General features: G+C 46.1%; 7 protein-coding genes across 7 annotated transcripts; 3 read left to right on the forward strand and 4 right to left on the reverse strand.

The window, feature by feature from the left end:
* Window positions 1–511: 511 nt before the first annotated feature.
* On the forward strand, window positions 512–1,618 carry F5Y00DRAFT_223042 (uncharacterized protein). Its single transcript, XM_048005821.1, has 2 exons — window positions 512–985; window positions 1,071–1,618. The coding sequence occupies exons 1-2, from the start codon at window positions 721–723 to the stop codon at window positions 1,268–1,270; spliced, it is 465 nt and encodes a 154-aa protein (XP_047870342.1). The 5' UTR covers window positions 512–720; the 3' UTR covers window positions 1,271–1,618.
* On the reverse strand, window positions 1,604–4,370 carry F5Y00DRAFT_223043 (uncharacterized protein). The gene is given in 2 exon segments (XM_048005822.1): window positions 1,604–2,191; window positions 2,204–4,370. 2 exon segments carry the CDS (start codon window positions 3,888–3,890, stop codon window positions 1,842–1,844), a joined length of 2,037 nt encoding a protein of 678 aa, XP_047870343.1. The 5' UTR covers window positions 3,891–4,370; the 3' UTR covers window positions 1,604–1,841.
* Window positions 4,371–4,484: 114 nt separating this feature from the next.
* F5Y00DRAFT_223044 (uncharacterized protein) lies at window positions 4,485–5,627 on the forward strand. Its single transcript, XM_048005823.1, has one exon. The coding sequence runs from the start codon at window positions 4,697–4,699 to the stop codon at window positions 5,357–5,359; it is 663 nt and encodes a 220-aa protein (XP_047870344.1). The 5' UTR covers window positions 4,485–4,696; the 3' UTR covers window positions 5,360–5,627.
* A 543-nt stretch (window positions 5,628–6,170) lies between these two features.
* F5Y00DRAFT_223046 (galactokinase) lies at window positions 6,171–8,226 on the reverse strand. The gene is made up of 2 exons (XM_048005824.1): window positions 7,226–8,226; window positions 6,171–7,175 (listed from the first exon to the last, which is right to left on the reverse strand). Exons 1-2 carry the CDS (start codon window positions 7,855–7,857, stop codon window positions 6,257–6,259), a joined length of 1,551 nt encoding a protein of 516 aa, XP_047870345.1. The 5' UTR covers window positions 7,858–8,226; the 3' UTR covers window positions 6,171–6,256.
* Window positions 8,227–9,887: 1,661 nt separating this feature from the next.
* F5Y00DRAFT_6575 (membrane transporter) lies at window positions 9,888–12,327 on the forward strand. The gene is made up of 3 exons (XM_048013972.1): window positions 9,888–10,017; window positions 10,076–11,511; window positions 11,569–12,327. The coding sequence occupies exons 2-3, from the start codon at window positions 10,505–10,507 to the stop codon at window positions 12,158–12,160; spliced, it is 1,599 nt and encodes a 532-aa protein (XP_047870346.1). The 5' UTR covers window positions 9,888–10,017; window positions 10,076–10,504; the 3' UTR covers window positions 12,161–12,327.
* F5Y00DRAFT_223050 (MFS general substrate transporter) lies at window positions 12,219–14,736 on the reverse strand. The gene is made up of 2 exons (XM_048005825.1): window positions 13,967–14,736; window positions 12,219–13,867 (listed from the first exon to the last, which is right to left on the reverse strand). The coding sequence occupies exons 1-2, from the start codon at window positions 14,342–14,344 to the stop codon at window positions 12,551–12,553; spliced, it is 1,695 nt and encodes a 564-aa protein (XP_047870347.1). The 5' UTR covers window positions 14,345–14,736; the 3' UTR covers window positions 12,219–12,550.
* Window positions 14,737–16,641: 1,905 nt separating this feature from the next.
* Window positions 16,642–19,708, reverse strand: F5Y00DRAFT_223052 (acetolactate synthase mitochondrial precursor). The gene is made up of 5 exons (XM_048005826.1): window positions 19,254–19,708; window positions 19,043–19,147; window positions 18,913–18,980; window positions 17,165–18,856; window positions 16,642–17,105 (listed from the first exon to the last, which is right to left on the reverse strand). Exons 1-5 carry the CDS (start codon window positions 19,415–19,417, stop codon window positions 17,047–17,049), a joined length of 2,088 nt encoding a protein of 695 aa, XP_047870348.1. The 5' UTR covers window positions 19,418–19,708; the 3' UTR covers window positions 16,642–17,046.
* Window positions 19,709–19,977: the final 269 nt, after the last annotated feature.

Genomic DNA, 19,977 nt, shown 5'->3' on the forward strand with positions numbered 1-19,977 from the left:
CGTCGTGGGATTTATCTTGTGCCATCGGATAAGTGCATATGTAGTATATGACACAATGATGCTTCTAGAATGTTTCTTTAGTGGTCAGTTATGCAGTGTAACTCGACAAGTAAAAGTTAGGTTTAACTATAAACTGTATTGCCGTCACAACCATACTGTCATACGGATTATAGAAAAATGAGATAAAATAGAAATAACATGGCCATAACTGCTACATTACCTAGGTACATTACCTACCTCATAATTAAGCAGACATCCACTTGCGCGGTAGATATTTACACTATTCTCTTATGTTGGAATAAGCCTCAAGTTTCCATAGCGCATCTTTCTTTTGAGCCTACGATAGGTGCCCTGAACCCCAGACCCACTCTTGCTGTCGTACCACCTAACCTGACATAAGCCAAACAGCCAATAAGCATTGCCCTAAAACCAATCACACTCACCAAGCTCCCCTGCTCTTTTCCTAAAGCAGACTAGAATGACGTCGTCTCGGGATATAGGACGAGCTCCAGAGCATTCGGTGAGCTTAGCCTTCTTTATATCGACAGGTTCGACCCGCAACTTTAAATAGAACTCGTTCCCCCCCTCTTCTCTAGCTCGTATGTTTTCCCTATCGATTTCCTCAGACGAAAAACAACAACATCTAGTTATTACACGAACTGTATACAAGTCATCATCTCCAAGAACTTATTAGTTATACCAACAGCTCAAACCGCAATCATGGCCGCCGCAGAAGTATGCCCCGTCGTTGGAACTACGAACCACACTCTACCGCCTTCCCACCCAGAGATCGACCTCTCTAAGCCAGGCCAGACGTGTCCAGTCGTTGGTGCTAAGACAGAACACCACACGAAACTGCACCAGCACCCGTCTGTCCCCAGCGGCGAGATCATCTCTGCAACCACTCAGTCCGTCGGTTCGGCCGACGCCCAGGCCTGTCCCGCACTGAGAAGCGTTGTCAATGAGCCCAAGAGCAAGGAGATGGGTAGGTGTCCCCCTTAATACACTCTTTAAACCCCTACTTCCTACTCCCTACTCTCGCAGTACCTAGATTGCTAATCCCAACGTAGACGACCGCGTATGTCCCGTCGTCGGACCCGTAACCACAGTCCTACCTCCAGACCACCCTAGCACAGCTAACAAGGCCGACGGAGACGTGTGCCCAGTGACGAAAGCCAAGGTCGGCCACCACAAGGACAAGGTTGTCGGCCACCCCCAGGTTGAAGGGTCCTCGGGTGTCTGCCCCGTGACGGGAGCGAAACAGACGTAAAAACTGAGAGATTGATGGATGGGTATGTGCTATCTAGTTTCGATACGGCGTTTTTTTGGTTAGGTTAATAGGAATACGGTCTTCTTGTACGCTACGTGTTTATCGACGATAGGCTGTCTTACAGGTTACGCCGATTGTAACATGACTGTAAGATGTGATGAGCTATTTCTGTATGAGCATAAAACACATAAGTGAACAGGCAAAGTATATGTGAGGTTATAAGTTTGTTTCGGGACTCATTCCGTGGTCATGCCTTCGTAGTGAACTACGCGTAAAGAGGAAGTTTCCAAGTGCGTTCGCTTCTTCAGGACAAAGAGTAGAATTGTGGATATTGTGGATTGTCAGAAAGCATTAAATTTCGTATGAACTACCGCTTCTGTTTTCTAAGTTACTGTAAGTAATAGGGCTGACGCTATGAGAGAATACATATCCTCCGTGTAGAATACGCTAAACACTTGGCTCAAGACGCATTGCCACTTTTACACAATCCTATCAGGGCAAGCGTAGTGTCCCCCATACGGCCTATGCCACCAATTCCGATATTCAGCTCTGATGTTTATCTCCCGAATTATCAAGCCCGTATGAACATATCGCTTTCCCACTTCAAAATCCTGGCGATACGCCGACCATAATGTTTGATCATCGTATACTCCAGTTTGCCGCCCATGTATGGTTCGTGGAATATAATACAGCTGAGCTCGTTATCCGGGTTTATTATGGGTTCGAAGAGCCAGGCTGATCCGAACATCTTCTCCGCCGTAAAATTCATGGCCAACATAGCATGAACAAAGTCATCCCAGGAAATTTCTCCTGGATTGCAAGGATCAGGTCCATCGAATAATAAGGTACTAAACACCTCAAAAGTTCGGCTGTCGACTTTGAATAGAGGATATTCCCTGGACTCAAAAAACTCTTCTGTGGACTCTTCTGTGGACTCTTCTGTGGAATCATTCATCTTTGTATTCGCGCTCTCTTCTGCCGTACTGGTAGGCTTCTCGGCTTCCGAATTTTCTTGATGTGTAAATTCATCAGGTAGAGAAAATACCGAAATTGCGCACTCCTTTAGTACATCCGCTCTCTGCAACTGATCGAGTACTTTGACCCAGAATTGTTTGTATAGCTGCTCAATTACTTCCCCACTGCGAGGTTCGTGTATTGGATATTTTGATTCCCCTATGAGGATATTCTGCATTATTTCGGCCATATTGTGCCAGAATGAACCAGGTATGCTATACACATTGAATGCAACCTCGAAATTGCTGTGGTAAAAGTTCTCAATCTCACCGGGATATTCTTTGCAGTATTGCAGCAAGCCCCGATCCCGGGGCTGGTATTGCTGAAGTACGCGTATGCATTCGCATAAAACACCCAAGATCGAAATTTGAGCACCCAGCCAGCTACTCACGAAAGACTTCGCTGTAGGATGACACTGGAAGAGCAATTCTAACTCAATTAGTATTCCTCTCCGTGGGTTGGTTATGGCGTCAAGGAAGTACATGGTGTCTGTGCAAATTTTGGTCATATTAACGCAAGGTCGGCGCCGAATTTGAATGGAGTAGTCGTCTTTCGAGTCTTGGGGCTCGTAATAGTAATATTCTCTCAGCGCAGGCGAGCCAGAAATGCTTTCCAGCAATTGCGAGCAATCTATGATTTGGCGGTAGACAAGGGGTAGGCTGTAGGTAAGTCCATACAACATCTTACATATAGGTAGCGGCAAAGCCGTTGTTTGAGAAGGATCTTCTTTCCACTCCTTGAAGAGGGAGTGTAGGTAACGGAACGAATCATATGTAGCCTCTAAGACACAGAATATTAGGAAGGCATCGGAGAAAACTTGGCGAATTAATCCTGCCCAATACGAATTCTTGTTCTGGAGAAAAGTAGGGTGTCCCTGACCATTGGCGTCGAGCAAGCGTTTGGGGCAATTTTCTTCCCTCTGATTTAGAACCATCCTAAAATAGTCGGGATCATCCCTCATAGACAGGAGGTGATCTTCGGCGGCAACGAGCATGGACCTAACAATTGATTCGATACGACTAAATTCGACTTTATATGGTCGTTTATACAGGTCCTCAAATGCGTCGATAGCGGAGAAACGAAGCCTTGGCGAATTACTCGTTAACATAAGTACCGTGGGCGAGCAAAGGATATGCTGGTCGGCCTGCGTCAAATCTTCTGTTGGAATATCGTGGAGAATTGCTTCACAGCATTTAATAAGAAAATTATACAGACGATCTTGAACCGCCAAAGTTCGGATGCCATTGTCTGCAGTAAAAACCCCCCGATTCGAGCCTTGGTCGAATCTAACATCGCTATCGGTGTCAGGATGGAGCTGGCCGTATGTCTCTAACGAAGGAGGCTCCCCAAAAGACATAACGTAACCTGGAAGATATACAATATTGTAGTATGGGGTTTGGTACCCCGGGATCAACGAATTAAAATCGAAGTTAATGAAATCGCCAGGTGAATGCCTCCCTCGAGAATTGAGCATCAGTAAAAGCGGCTCTGTTTTGCATAGATCTTCGAGGTTTATATAGGGCCACATTAACGGACTCATGTTCCATTTTTCAATTGGAACAAGTTTCCTACAAACGGCAATGTCAGGGCGATGCGGCGATGGCATATTTGGCCAGGCACCAAGCAAGAGTTTCTCTCGTTCGTGTTTCGGTTTCTGGACCCAGCGCTTCTGGATTGTATCTTCATGACATAGAACGATCTTTTTCAACGTGTCCTAGTTGTTGAAAATATTCTCGGCTATCGCTCGAGAATATCGAGAAAGTATTTGGGCTCGCTCTAGTAGAGATGCGCCAACCGCACCTCCCGATTGCCTAGAACGTAAAGTTGCCATATTAACGCGCGTTGAAGTATAAGTACTAACTATAGGATGATAAATAGAATGGGTATAGAAATCCGAGTTGGTATGGAATTGGTGGATTTGTATAGATGAGAATCCCGAACTAAAAGGGAAAAAAAGGATTATGGTGCGTCTTTCCCAAGACTCAATTCAATTGTCCGATGGCTCTAATGCAGGTACGGATCCGTACTTATCGGGTACCTACATAGGTACCTCTTAGATTACCTAAGGAGGTAGGTACAATACAATACATGTATGTACCTAGGTATCCACTAGAATCTTGGAAGTCTGGGGTTGATGCACACTCCAGCCACCAACTTATTCCCTACTACCCTAGAACTTCCCTATCAAACCCCTCTCAATCCCATCTCCCACCCAGCCTTGTCCACTTCCCAACCATCCGAATATTGCTAATTGATATGTATGTATAATAAAAGGCGATGCTTGCCATGGTAGGTTCAAATTCTCTTTTTCATCTTGCAGATCATTCCTTTCCACCAAGCTAGGCTGTAAGGTGCAATAACTCGCGGCCCTCAACTAGTACAAGCAAAACCCCCCTTGAGGCGTTGTCCAAGATGCATCTAAACCTGTCGATCTCCTTTCTCTTTATCCTATCCCTATTTGATTCATCTACAGCATTGCCTTTCCTTATACAGAGAAGGCAACCAACCCAGTCATTGGTCGCTCGCGCTACATATTCTGTAGTCCCGATTGATGGGAATGGTTCAGGTTCAGGTTCAACTAAGACTCCTGGCACAATTGAGACAATCGTTGTAACTCCTACCCCGAGTACGAGAACAATTGTCCAGACTTCTCCACCGGTTACCAACACGATAGTGATTACCGCTAGTCCCGCGACCCAGACTGTTGCTACTACAGTCTCTATTATAGACATTCAACCCACAACTGACGTTGTAACCACCACTGTGACTGAAGACGACCATGTATCATCTTCAACTGCGGCTTATCCGAGTACAGAGTCTACTACAGCAACAGCAACATCATCATCTGTATCTACCATCTCGTCAACCATACCCCCGGCGCCGCCAAGTACGGTAATCATATCAGTCCTGCCAACGACTTTCGCTAGCACCTCTTCCCCGACGGCATGGACGACATCCATACCAGTGTCCAGTTGGGTGTGGAGCTCAAGTACTTCTCACGATGATGGTTCGTGGCATACATCTTACCCTCCTTGGAATGGGACTGTGAGCCGTCGATTTGCTCGTGAGCAATGAGATAGCAATAGCCCTTTTCTACCATTGAGGCTTCTCTGTCTACTTTTTGCTGTAGGAATGAAATGCATGAGAGCGGGATATGGTATTAATGGAGTATTTCGGCGGGGCAGGCAACGGCATAGAATACATGAACTAATGTAATGGATGCTTGATCTGGTTGCGGAACGAGTAATGAACCATACGCAAACCAAGCGCTGGGACGCGTCAAATTTACCTAGTATTATATGACTAGAGAGATAAATATGGACATATATATTCTTACCTCTTATCGCGATTCTATTCTTATTTTGAGTGTAACTTACGGCATATCGACTTACGGCATATCGAAGAGAGAATGTGTTGATACATATGGAGAATATACGGGCCAAGCACCTAATATTACCTTAAGTCGAAATCATATTATCTAGCTTTAGTATGGTTCTGGGATAATATATTAGATCATACTACGGATTAATACTAGATCATAGATACCTCACTTTAATACAAGGAGAACTGTTTCCTAAACAGGTAATAAGGCTAGCAATGTGGCCAATCACCTCACAAAACCACTCCTATTGGCAAGGGCTGCGATTAATTATTGATGTTATTTTCAATGTCGTGCAATTACGTGTCTTATAGTCATAGGTGGTACTATATCTCTATCCATGCTAACCTTTAATAACAAAGAAGGTTATCTCGAGGCTTAAGTAGGAATTATGAGTATGATAGAGTAACGAAGTCTTCCTTAAACGTAGATACCTCACCATGAACACAAAAGGGCGACCAGAACTGTCAATCTTGCAAATGCATCACTGAGAAATCGAGTCAATGGTCCACATAATATCTATGCTCCGCAATTACTAACAGCATACGCTATACATATACGCTATATATACGCTATATACTAACCTAGCAGGATTAAATCTTCCCTTCCTTCAGTTTGAAGACTGCACTGCCATTCATCGGCCGACTGACAACAATTGCTCCCTCTAGATCCTTTTCGCTTAAGTTCCGCTTGGAGTAATATTTATCGAGCAACGCCTTCTTGATATCGTCAACCTTATTGGCAGGCACCAAATGGACACTGCATCCACCCCAGCCAGCACCGGTCAGCCGGCTACCGTAGCTCCCGGCCTCGCGCGCAATCTTGCACAACTCGTCTATCTCGGGACAACTGCACTCATAAACATCTCGGCACGAGTCTTGGGTTTCGTTCAGTAATTTTCCGAGCTTAGCATTGTATTCGACTGTGTGCTCGGAGTCGGGGGCCTGTGCCGGATCTTCTAGAAGGGATAGGAACTGGAGAACACGCCGAGCCTCGGTAAATACGTGCAGTGCGCGCTGGCGGAGCTTGAAGTATTCGCCCCGTACGGGGAAGCTGGACATAAACCGAGCCTTTACATCATCAACCGAGATACCGATACCTGAAGCAACTTCTTCCACAGTGTATCCTTGCTCCTGGGTGAGCGTGGACTTGGTCAGTTCAATCAACTCGGTAAGTTGTTCGGGCATTGACTTGGTGGTATCCTTGAAGTAATTTTGGTGGAATCCGCGTATGGATACGCCTAGTGGGCCAGCATCTTTAGGAAGTTCAGTTCCCTTAGGACATAACTTGGCGTTTAGATATGCTGCTGCCATGCTGCACTCGACGACCCTGAGGTTATAGTGAATTGGGCCGGTTTCCTGTTTATTTGAAGTGACGAACGATTGCGCGACCATAAAACACAGTTCAGGGTTCGTTTTGGGAAAGTAGACCGGCCGCGCCGAGAGGGACGGAGTGAAAGAAACCAAGAGAGCCGATCCTCGTTCGGAGAATACTGAAGCGGACTGGTCCATTCTGCAAGCAAGACATTAATACTAACCACGCAACTAACCAGGTAAACTCACCCTCCAGAATTGACACCCACGGCCCGCTCACTGACAATAGCAACCTCGGTCAGAGCTTTCTTGTCGACATCGCGTTCCCCATTGGCAATCATAACAGCCAATGCGCTGGCGCTTACAAAGGCAGCGCTGGAACTGAGACCACCACCAGCGGGTACTGTCCCGTCCATTAACACTTGCATACTCTTGGGCTTAAAATCGTCTCCATATTTCTTCCTTAGCAATTGTAACGCCCCTCTCAACCCAGACTTGAAGTAATTGGTCCATTCATGTATCGTTGCGTCGATATCGACCTCGGAATAAGGTATATCGAACTCGCGAGTCGGGAATCGCTCGTTGTCGACATTAGCTATCTTGATCTTGTAACTGCCTTCTTGTGAGGACTCTAGATCGGTGGATACGGCGAGGATGACATCGGGAGTCATTCCCATGGGCAGTACCGAGTAAAGGGAGTAGTCGATATGCTCGCCGATGATATTCACGCGACCAGGCGATCGCGAGACGAATTGGGCGGGGGCGCCATAAAGGGCCTGAAATTTGTCAAGCAGCTTGTTCCACCTCACAGTTTGATCATCTAGAGCCTGTTGGGTGTATATGTCCTGCAATGCAGTGACCGTAGGTACAGGGCCCGACATATTGTTGAGTTGCGATTATGATTAGGAGGTAATCCGTAGGTATTCTGAGATAAGTCGCGGGGAAAGAGAAAGCGAAAGGGAAAATAGCTGCGTCTCAGTGTCGATGCCCCGCTTCGAGCTTCAAGGGATGATGTGTGTTTGCCTTATACTTATTTCTTTATCTTGGTTAATAAATTCTATCGTTAGCAAGTTTTAGCTTCAAGTTTGCTTAAACAAACTGCCAAAGAGGTAACAATCGAGGATGGTTTATATCTGTTTTATATTTTATGTTTTATATTTTATAGTATTTACAAGAAGAGAATACTGAAGAATTAGAAGATGCAATGAAATAAATATATAGTTGTAGGATAAACCAAAGACACATGTCACAAGATCGTAAAAATGTTTACTTTTCCCATGATTATCGTGAGGTACAATACCTGCCCACCTTAGCTAAGATTGAGAATACCCCGCGGACAACCGCGCCGAGCAATTGGCCGGCCACCGTCAATTAGGTACAGAAGGACCCGACCAACCGACATTTCCTTGATGAAATTCCCACCATAACCCCGCTTCCCCACGTCTTTCGTCACTGACAATCAACAATATTTTAAATAAATATTCTACTAGGTACTTTAGGTGCCTAAGTACCTAAGGTAGGGCAACCCTCCCTTCCATAATGTTCTTAATTAGCATTCGCCCACTTAGGTATCACTACGTTTTCAAACGAGAGCGAAATTCCCTGCAATAACCCTGCAATAATCTCACACGATGAGACGGTACCTAGTTGGGTACCTAAGTCACCGGGATTTCCCTAGCTTAAGTCACCCAGTCGTCTGGGTGGAATGCCATGAGATCATACCACTGGAAGATAGAACCAATCAAAAATGGCCATGAACAAACAAAGTTAGCAATTATTAAATTATTCATATCCTCCATAAAAAGGGCGAAGCCGGTAAGTGCAAAGTTGATGGAGCCAACAGAACTCCAAAATGCCGCCTGCCAGGAAGCCGAGCCTAGCTTAGGCTTATACCAACGGTCTTGCAGCCATATGAGAAGACGCATATTCGCGAAGAAGAACATGGCTGCCGCCAATAAGAGCCGGCTTATATGTCTTCGTACTACCATCCTCGGTCTCGGATTCGACGGGCTCAAGGGTGTCGCAGGGGACGAAAAGGAGAGCGCCAAGAAGCGTTTATTTGATCCCTTATCATGAGAGGCTTTGAAGCCTGTTCGACTTCGAAGATGGATTCTCGGCTAACCTCCTCTTTTATCTGCCGGTAATATGAGCTATAATGGGCGTAGTTGACTGGTGCGAGAGTCCTACGCCATCGGAGAGCCTCGACATCGCCGGCCACCGTATGTCGTTTCGATTGAGGAGGCAAGCCGAGTGGGCCATCGAGCCCGTAGAGGGAAGTTCGGAGCGACGCCGAGGCATTCATTATAAGCCAAGGTTAGTATGTAATTATCGGATATGCCACCCCCAACAAGTCAAAGAGAAGAGAACAATGGAAATTTTAGGTACGTAAAATCCGGTGCGAACCAGTCGCGCTACTAAATACACCTACTTTCTAGAAGCGGATATAACGAAACGAATCAAAATAAATTATACTCTCAAGAAATTCGAGTAAATGAATGGATAACGGCCTGCGCGGAAGACCAGAAACGAAGCAGATGGTAATAGAGGTATCGAATAGTTTATTGTATACCGTGGTCTATTTATACGAGAATCCACAAGGCAATGGGGAAAACCGCCCAGACATGGCCGTTGGATGATCACCCTTCATCAGATAATTAACGATCTCGTGGCGTAGTATCCCGCCAGTCTGTCTATCCAACTTCTTTAGAAACAGTCGCCTCGACTCTTGTTACTACTCAGGGATACGCTCTTTGGGAGGCAAAACGAAACTCTAAGACGAGATCAGCTTGATCGTCGGACGACACATCGGGATGTTATATATCCTATCTAATACCAGGGCCGTAAGTTCTAGTTCTATTAAGGGGTTTTTCAATATTGTCTCACCTTGTCGAGCACGTTATACATGAGGTGCTGGTGCCGATGAGGTCACTGCCGATCAACTTATCCACCAGTCATGTACTATGTGCCATGTTTGGTTACTATATAGATGTGTTGCTTGGCTTCCTAATTAGGTAGACATGATCAACTACTAGGTTTGAAGTGTAAGTCAAAGTCAGAATCGCATCTAGACTGTGTCCGCTGATACTTGCTCCGCTATAGATCGGATATATACTAGAGAAATTCTAGTAGCACTCTAGTAGGATCCTTATCCTAAGACTACATACACGTCATAGCTAGGGAGGTAGTTTTCCATTGCTAGTGACATGCTTCATTCAGCACGGGGTTGGCCATTCAAGATCGAGGAAAAACTTTAGACACATGTCTTGTATCTTGGCTCCCTCTTCGGTGATCGCGAGATGTAGTCATACTCCACCACTCACAACCGCTTCCCTTTCCAGTCCCAAATTCCACAGACACTATCTACTTTCTTAAATACACTTAAATACAGCACTTCATCATGGATACTATGGCTGTAATCCTACTACCGCGAAGTAATCTTCCTGTATTGGAGGCCGTTCGACATCCTAAATCCAATCGCTGTTCTTGCGATATATCCCCCCACTCCCGGAGGACGACTAAACCATCAAAATGGTTACCGATATAGAGTCAGCGGCTGCTATAGCTCCAGAAATCCCCTCGGGCAGCCAGGGCGTATCGTCTTCGTCCTCTCATGATGGTCCTATCGATACCGAGAAGCTTGGAAAGAGTAGACCTTCAATTTTTGCTAATGGCTGGGTTGAAGCTGGGTTCTGTATATCCGTTCTCGGTTCGGTGATGATGGGGGAGTTCCTTGTCAGTGGGTTTAGCGTGCTGCTCCCGGTCCTCATCGAAGACACAGGTATCGACCCTAGCCAGAGGACCTGGCCCATCACCGTCTTCTCCCTCGTCACCGGCTCATTATTACTCCCCTTTGGCCGGCTTGTCGATATGTTCGGCGGCTACCCTATCTACCTCGGGGGGCTATCATGGCTAACCTTGTGGTCGGTGGTTGGAGGATTCAGCCGCACCTTGCCGATGGTTTTGGCGAGTCGAGCTCTCCAAGGAATGGGAGCAGCTGCCTACCTACCTGCTGGTACGACGTTGTTAGGAACCATTTACCGCCCCGGTCCACGAAAGAACATTATATTCAGCTTATACGGGGGTTGCGCGCCCCTGGGTTTCTTCTCTGGTATCCTCGTTGCGGGCCTCACCAGCCAGTTCCTTTACTGGGGTTGGTTTTTTTGGATTGCATCTATACTACTGGCTTTCTTGTGTTTGATGACTTTTTTCTGCGTTCCTCGCGAGTGGAAATGCGGCGACTGGTCTTTAATGGATTGGTGGGGTTGTCTTACCAGTGTTTGCAGCTTGAGTCTACTTACATACGCTATCACCGATGCCTCCCACGTTGAAGGTCACTGGGCTTCCCCTCAGATCATCGTTACATTTATACTTGGGCTTATAGCCCTTGCGGCTTTTATTTATGTGGAAGGATGGGTTGCCGATAATCCTCTACTGCCTTTGGACTTATTCTCTATCAAGTACATCGGACCAATCTTCCTCGCCCTCTTCATGGCGTGTGGCTGCTTTGGCATATACCTCTTCTACGCAAGTTTTTAGTAAGTCCTTGCCCCATTTGCAATCCAAGTCACAAATCCAATACTAACTTCTACTAGTATACAGACTGTCCTCGAAGTCCCACCTTTACTCGCCGCACTTTGGTTCTCTCCCATGGCTGCCGGTGGGATCATCATCGCTCTCATAGGTGGATTAATACTCCATCGCTTACCTGGAACTATACTTCTCCTCCTGGCTGGGGTAGGTTTGGTAATGTGTGTTCTCCTGTTCGCCCTTATCCCCGAAAATCCTAGTTATTGGCGGTGGGTCTTCCCAGCAATGGTGTGTACTACAATAGGTATTAATATTAGCTTCAACGTGAGCAATATCTTCATTACTACCAACGTCCCCAAACATCAGCAAGGCTTAGCAGGAGCATGTATCAATGGTTTGGTATACCTGGGAATCAGCTTTTTTCTCGCTTGGGCGGACTTTGCTGTCATTAGTAGATCGAGCGACGGACTTGGAGAAAGCTATAAGGTGGCTTTCTGGTTCGCTGTCGGATGTGGAGCTGGAGTCATCTTGCTAGTCTTGGGCTTCATCAGGGTTGGAAAAGCTAAAAGTGACTTTACAGTAGATGAGAAAGCACAGCAAAGAGAAGCGTGCCGCGAAAGTGAGCAGGCTAGGCAAGAGACGGGGATTATGACTTGAGAAGTTGAAGTCTACCTAGACATCTTAGATTCACGACCGCGGAACAATTAGAAACCATGTAAGATAAGAAAATGTATTATCTTGAAATCTGTAAAATATCAATCGCCTATGTCCGCACTTGCGAAGAAGACACAGGTACACACTCTGATTATATTAACAAATTACTACCTAATGTATAATGTTTGAATAAGGGGAGAGAGCATGAGTTATCCGTAAAAGTAGATGATTGGTCATCGTGTATAATTAACTACCTACCTCTTACTTACTGAATTTAATTAAATAATATTGTAAGTGCTTAAACTAAAATATAGCTAAAACGTCAACTACGTTGCAAATCGTCGTGATCTATACCTATCCCATCCGGGGAAGCGCGCTATTTATCTGTCTATTCTATTTTCCAGCACTGACGCCATTCTGCTTCTTTGCGAGCTCACGCTCATGTTTCTCCTTTCGCCATTTGATCCCATACTTAAGGATAAAAAATAGCATCGGCGAGAAAGCTATATATATAAAGCCCAATATCGTAAATGCCCATCCAATACCAACACCGTTTATCATGGGCCCTATCACCGCAGTCGCTGCAGCGCCAATTAGGCATCTAGTTAAGTTATTGCTCGCGGTAGCAGCTCCTGCACTGCCCACGTTCACGTCAACAAGCAGTACGTTGAGCGTGTTGCTGAATCCAACTACAGCCCAACCCAACAAGAATAGCAGGACACATGGCACGGCCACGTGTGCATGATATTCGAATGCCCAACCCCAGGCGATTATACATGCTATGCACAGGGCAAGCATCGGAATACCAATTTCGAGCCTGGCACGCTCAATCGGAAACCCGGATAGGTCTTGCTGCTTGCTACGTTCGAATGGAACGCCCTGTAGCTTACAATGTCGCCGGAAATTCCAGTTCATCAATTTCCCGTTCACGAGGGCGGCAGCTATACTACCGCCTACCATAGGGAGGTACATAAGTCCCACCTTGATCTCATCAAAGCCGTAGTTAGCAGCCAGTTGTGTGGGCATGACGGTAGCAACGCAGTAGAATCCCGTGAAAACAATACCACCGTACCCGAGCAGGAGGAACATTTCCTTCTCGAGAAGAATCGTGATTGATTTCCAGACGTCGAATTTCTTCACGTGGAGGCTGCGTTTCGTCGATGCGCGTGATGGCGTGTGAGCCAGCGGAGCGCCACCGGACTGTTGACGGCGGTGTTCACGGCGTCGCCGCAAGGCATCTTTGCACAGTTGCCAGAACGTTCGGTAGGCGGGGTGCGGGCGGATCGACCCATCTCCCACGATCTCTCGACATGTCTCAGGCAGGAAAAATGCGTGGACGATAAAAACCACCGCGGCCAAGATGGCGAGGATCCAGAAGATAAAACGCCAGCCAACTTCCTGCGACAATACACCGCCAATCACAGGACCTATGGCTGGCGCTAGGAGAATGGGCAGAGAGGTGTACGCGACATAGTGGCCCCTTTCAGCCGAGGTAATGATGTCGGCGACAACTGCTTGACAGAGCGCCACGGTCGTACTAGAACCGGCTGACTGCAGCATGCGGAGGACCAGCAGAGCTGGGTAACTAGGCGCTAGGGCGCATCCGATATTAGCACAGATATATATGACGAAGCATATAAAGTAAGCCGGCCGGCGCCCCGCGGAATCCGCCAAGGACCCGACGAACATCGGAGTAATCCCTTGGAAAATCTGCGCGTGAATAACCTATTAGCACCACTGCCCGGGATACGATCCACTCTAACGAGTCACGTTAAATAAACACCCCCTTTCTCCGATTTTTCGACGTACCATGTAAGTAGTGACAGTCAAGTTAATCTGACTGGACGTAACGTGGAATTCCTGAGCCAGGACGGTGAGTGCGGGCAGGTAAATCTGCGCCGTGAGAGGCGAGAAGAAGGCGCCGATGGCAGCGCCAAGCACGATGCCCCTTTTCTCCCATTCTGTAAACGCCGAGTAGTTTGGCCGCTGGTCGACGACGGGCTGCTCACTCGGGGGCTCAGCTAACAGGCCGGGATTATTATTACACTCCTCCTTATCCTGAGCTCTCTTATCCTTCTCCGGCGAATTTGATCTCGCCTCGAAGCCATCTTCTTCTACATTTTTTTCCGCCGCCGCGGCTTCGATATCGTTGTTGCTGTGGCTGGTGCGAGATGAGGTTTCCGACATAGCGATATGGGGACCCGGTAAGCTGACTTTTGGCTCGTGAAGACGTCAAAAAAAAAAAACTTCCCTATCCATTTACACCGGGTCCCCGTTGCTTAAATAGCTCTCAGTTCGGAGAGGGACATTAGGCATATCGAGCGGCTCATACGACGTTGCTAGCCGTTCTCGCTTTGCGAGATTTCCTATTGCGGCTAGTGATTCTCGGTTCCAGGGCCATTCCGCTTAGTTTAAGTGGGAATTCGGAGCCGACAGCGGGTTTCTAACACCGATACAACTTGGGATATACCGGTTCAGGGGCTTTGCTTAAATATATACGACAAGTATAAAACGTAGGAATATTATGTAGGATTTGTTCTTAGAAGATTCTTAGAAGATATTATCGGGGGCAGAGGGGGAAATTAGCCTTATTTCATTTTTGTGAGGTAGTTGGCATTTTAAGCAATGGTCTTTTTTGCTTTTTTTTTTCTTTCTATTTAATTTAATGCAAGTGTTGAAAATATAATATGTAATGTAAATAATAAACTCAAGAAACATTCATGTTTGCGCATGTATAGATTCTATTTCCAGCAAGTAAATTATTACTTATTGTGTGTGGTATGATGTTACAAATGGCTGCCTACCATAGCGGCAAAATGTGGTTTCGTGGAATGATTGCTAAAATTGGAATGGCCTAATAAAATGCGGAACCCACTGCCAATTTAAGGCTTTTAATTGGATGATAGGTGCTAAAAGTGGGCCAAAGCTTGGAACCATTCCGCAAATGTCGGAATGGTTCCCAAAAGTGGAATGGTTCCATTATATTTTTTTTAAATAAAAATTATTAAGTTTTTTCCAATGTAAAGCTTATAAGGGTAAAAATCAATTAAACTTTCGTACTAATTCGATGAGACTGGCCACCTCGTCCCATTAGCTCAAACGTTTAAACACCCCACTGTGGGGTAACGCGGGAGCTATGGGTTCGAGGACCAGTCTTTTCAAATTTTTAGCGTTTTTTCAACTTTTGGACCCACTTTTCTGGGCATTCCACACTTTTGAGATCATTCCAACCCTTTTGGAATCATTCCAACCCTTATGGAATCATTGTAAGCCTTGTGGAATCATTGTAAGCCTTATGGAATCATTTGGTCTGAATTGAAACATTATTATACATGGAATCATTGTAATGGGTTGGAACCATTCCACGAACCTACATTCTGCCGCTATGGTAGGTAGTTGCTTAGGAGGAGGATGAAAAGGAGTTGCGGATCGAAAGTTGGTTGGGTAGGGCAAAAATAAACAGAGCACAAGAAAAAAAAGAATGTTAAAATTGCTACGCATGGATTTGAACCGATGACCTTCAGTGATAGAAAATGCGCGGTCACATGTAAACCAAAATGGCAAAAGAGGAATCGTCCTCCAGGCCCAGCCTTGGAACTATAGTGCCCGTAGCTACTGCGCCCCTTTACTCTCAATCTGGCGTCATACATCTTCTCTATTTGGTGGATAGCCTAGAGAGGATGTCTGCGAGACGGGTAATTTGGTATTTGTTTGCGACTCCTTTTCAGGAATAGATCTCTAAGCTTCCCAGCTATCCTCGAGACCTTGTCGTGTCTGGGCAGTGACCGGTTGAGCCAAACGCTCTTAGAAACGCGGTATGCCAACTGTACTTGCTACTGCAATTATTGGCACTTATATGCTTAAGTTCGGTTGCCAGTGACACGGTTGTACCTTTGCATGTACTTAGGTACGCTAGGCGACGACGAGGTGCACGAGCATCAGGTACGTACATAACTACGCTCATTCCGAAACAAACTACAAAGTTTTAAAAAACTAAACTAAAAGTTTAGTGGCGAAGCCCAAATTATATTTTCCAGCCCTATGGAAACACTTCATTACCACTCTAGTTTTCTCCCCCCTTTTGCACAGAATAGTCTATTCGTGTCACTGCGTCTTCTTTCAAGACCTAGTTTAAATCAATACAATTTATAGCAGTAGCAGTATGCACACATTACTAATGATTTAATAAATTAAATATCTACTGAACTGTAGCTGACAATAATGACCTACGATATACTATGTTTACGTTGCAAACCCAAATTACCTCTTGATATATAACGTTCAACATAGAGTTATTAATTCATAGATATACTCACCCCTAAATTGGGCACGCTTTTTAGGTTCTTAAACTGGACGAGCCAACAATCTACCCATGTAGGTTCTGTCTATGGTCTAAGTACCTTTCGTAAAGCCTGTTAACATAACAGAACTGTGGCCTTTTCCCGTACGGAACATATCAATTTAACTAATGTATTCTTATGAGTGGCAGCATTATCATTCGCGCAATTTCAAGTGGGTGTATGTAAACGGCTGAGAGTGTCTCAAAAATAAATGACCATTGCCAACATGATGGTTAATGCCCATTAAGGGTATTATAAAGTACCATTGTCCCTGATAACCTCGAAATTTGAACTCATAATGCAGAATATATACATATACAAGAAGGCCAAGCATGCACCGATAGCAACGCCGACTATTTGCCAGGTTTCCTCTAACATGGATGCTAGATGCAAAGCTAAAAAAAACTCACTTTTCGGTTCCTTTTTGTCGCCAAACTCGGCCTTTTTATGATGGCTTCAAACCCCTCTTAGCTACCTCCCTCCATGACGGTCCCAAGTAAAACATAATCGCTAACTACCGATGCAATAAATTTCAGGTAAAACATATAATTAGGTGTGTAATCCACAAGTTCGGGCGCGCATAAGCTCTCTGCGTTTCTTATCTTTTTCTATTTTACTTGTTAATTAACCGCTCGTGGATGGGATATAGGGGAGACGATATACTTACCACCGTCCCATGCTAAAAACTCGTGTAAACCTGATCCCGCAGGTACCATGGGAAGCACAGGTACCTTCTTATCTGTCATGACCTCTAAGAAGGCCGGGCCATCGGTGTTGATGAGCCATTCTAGGCATTCCACTGTGTCTTCAGGTTTGACGAGTTTTCGGTGCTGGACTCCCATAGCGTCGGCCAGCTTCATGAAGTCGGGATTCTTCTGATGTGTGTGGGCGTATCGGTCCTCGTAGAAAAGGTTTTGCCATTGGGTCACCATACCCTGCTCCTCATTATTCAGGACGATAACCTTAACACCGATGTTAAATTGTGCAGCGGTTGACAGTTCTGTTAGGGTCATGTTAAACGAAGCGTCACCATCGATATCGATAACAAGGGCGTCAGGTCGAGCGACCTTAGCACCGATTGCAGCGGGAAGTCCGTATCCCATAGTACCGAGGCCCCCGGATGTAATCATGGTCCGAGGATATCTCCACCTGAAATGCTGCGCCGTCCACATTTGATGCTGGCCAACGCCTGTCGTGAGAATCGTGTGCTCTTTCCGGTTGGCTGTCAGCTTGCTAAGTTCTTCAATTAGAATTTGTGGCTTGATCATCCCCGCTCGCTCGGTTCGCTCGAAGTCAGTCATAGGCCATTTTGCTTTCCACGAATCGATCTGGCTGAACCATTCCTTACGGTCCGACATGCTCCTTATGTTGATTAAAGGAAGAAGCTGTCGGAGATTCTCTGCTACGTCGCCCTCGATAGCTTCGGTTGCTTGCACAACCTTGTTAATGTTCTTTGGCATAACCTCAAACTGCACGATACCACCACGACCCTCGGCAGCTGCAGCCTTGGCTGCAGGCGCAAATTTGGTGGCATTGATGGTCACACGGTCATCAAAGCGGGCGCCAAGAGCAATGATAAGATCGGCATTTTGTATCGACATGTTAGCGAACGCTGAGCCGTGCATGCCTAACATGTAGAGTGATTTCTCATCCAGCTCATCAAAAGCACCGAGACCGAGGAGGGTCGTGGTAACAGGTATCGAAGCCTTATCAGCGAGTTCTTTGAGGATCTCCGGTCCACCGATCGACGATACAACCCCCTGGCCAGCATAGATAACAGGTTTCTTGGCGATATTCACTAAATCAGCCACTCGGCGAAGAGAGGCTTGAAGCTGCTTTTGAGAAATTTCCATGGCGGCACGCGACGCTGCGCTAGGTAAGCCTGGGATGGCTGATTCGGTAGGGATGGCCCTTCTTAGGACACCAGCAGTAACATCTTTAGGTAGATCGACGAGTACGGGACCTGGACGTCCGCTAGTCGCAATGTCGAAGGCCTCGTTGATGCGTCGCGGTAATTCGGCAGTGTTTTTGACCATGACGTTCCACTTGGTACAAGATCTCGATATTCCCACAACGTCTGCTTCCTGGAAAGCATCGCTTCCAATCGCACTCGTAGGAACCTGGCCACAGAAAACAACCAATGGTGTACCATCAGATAAGGCGTCCTGCATTGGAGTAATGACGTTGGTGGCACCTGGACCAGAAGTGACTAGTACGACCCCAGGTTTTCCAGAAGCACGCGCGTAGCCCTCGGCCATATGTCCGGCGCCTTGTTCATGCTTTGGTAAGATGAATTCGAAATGTTTCGAGTTGTAAATGGCGTCAAATACCGGTAGAATAGCTCCACCAGGGTAGCCAACTGTGACTCATATTAGACATCATTTTGAATACTACGTAGGCGTGTATGCAACGTACATATGTGCTTAACACCCCTCCTAAGCATCATTTCGTGGAAGATCTCTCCTCCAGTCTTCCCAATGAACCTAGAAATACTTGGTTAGCATCGTGGGCTCTAACGAAATAGGTCAGAATATATAGAACATACGACTCGTCCATCTCAGGAGCTCGAGGATTGACCAATGGTTGAACATAGTTTCGGTCTTTCGTATCGGTGGTGTTGAAGGATGAAGCCGGGGTTGGTCTAACTTGACTATATGATATATGATGTCAGTGGTATAGTTTAAGGTAGAATAAGTATACGTGGAAAATAGCCACCGGATAGAAAGCGAGTAAGTGAGAAAAGGATATTAACGTACGCAGACGACTGAGCCGAAGTAGCCTGACTTCTGACACCTGTAGGGGCATTCTTCTTGGTCGGGACAACGGAAGAGATAGACGAGGTAGTAAGAAAGCGACGTTGTTGTCGCGAAGTCTGAGCCAGAGCCTTTAAGGCTTGGCCAGCTTGCCGTGAACGAAGCATGGCACAAAGAGGGGAGATGGCAAAATAGAAAAAGGATAAGAAATAATAGCCAACAAGAATTTTGAGGGTATCAACGAGCCGAAATCAATTTATGGTAAGATATCCTCAAACACTACCCGCCAGCACCTTGGTTAGGAGTAGGTCGACTGATCAATGGCAAAAGATGATACGATTATTGGAAGATTTATTAGTTTAGTTCAAGAGTCATAGAACTAAATTCAATTCAGTGAACCCGACAGCGGAACACAAAAAAAAAAGAAGAAACAAAGATTGTGGGGTATGCAAGGGAGGGGCCCTCAGGCCCTCAGGGGTCCGTGCAAGTGCCTGCCGCTGCTGCTGCTAGGTAGTACATGTACGCTACCGTTTTCTGCCGTACCTGCCCCGAAACCAGTAGCTCGGTGGCGATTGGCGATATCGGCATTTTCCCGAAAAATTTATTTAGCTACTGATTGGTCCCCACACCCCGATTCAGTGATTTCCCTTTAGGGGTCTAGAACATCAGATCGATCTTCAGTTGACCAGTAGCACCGGATCCTTTTCTAACGTCAAATATAACTTGG

This window comes from Daldinia vernicosa (genome assembly GCF_022497035.1).
Source record: "Daldinia vernicosa strain CBS 139.73 unplaced genomic scaffold F5Y00scaffold_1, whole genome shotgun sequence".
Lineage (NCBI taxonomy): Eukaryota > Fungi > Ascomycota > Sordariomycetes > Xylariales > Hypoxylaceae > Daldinia > Daldinia vernicosa.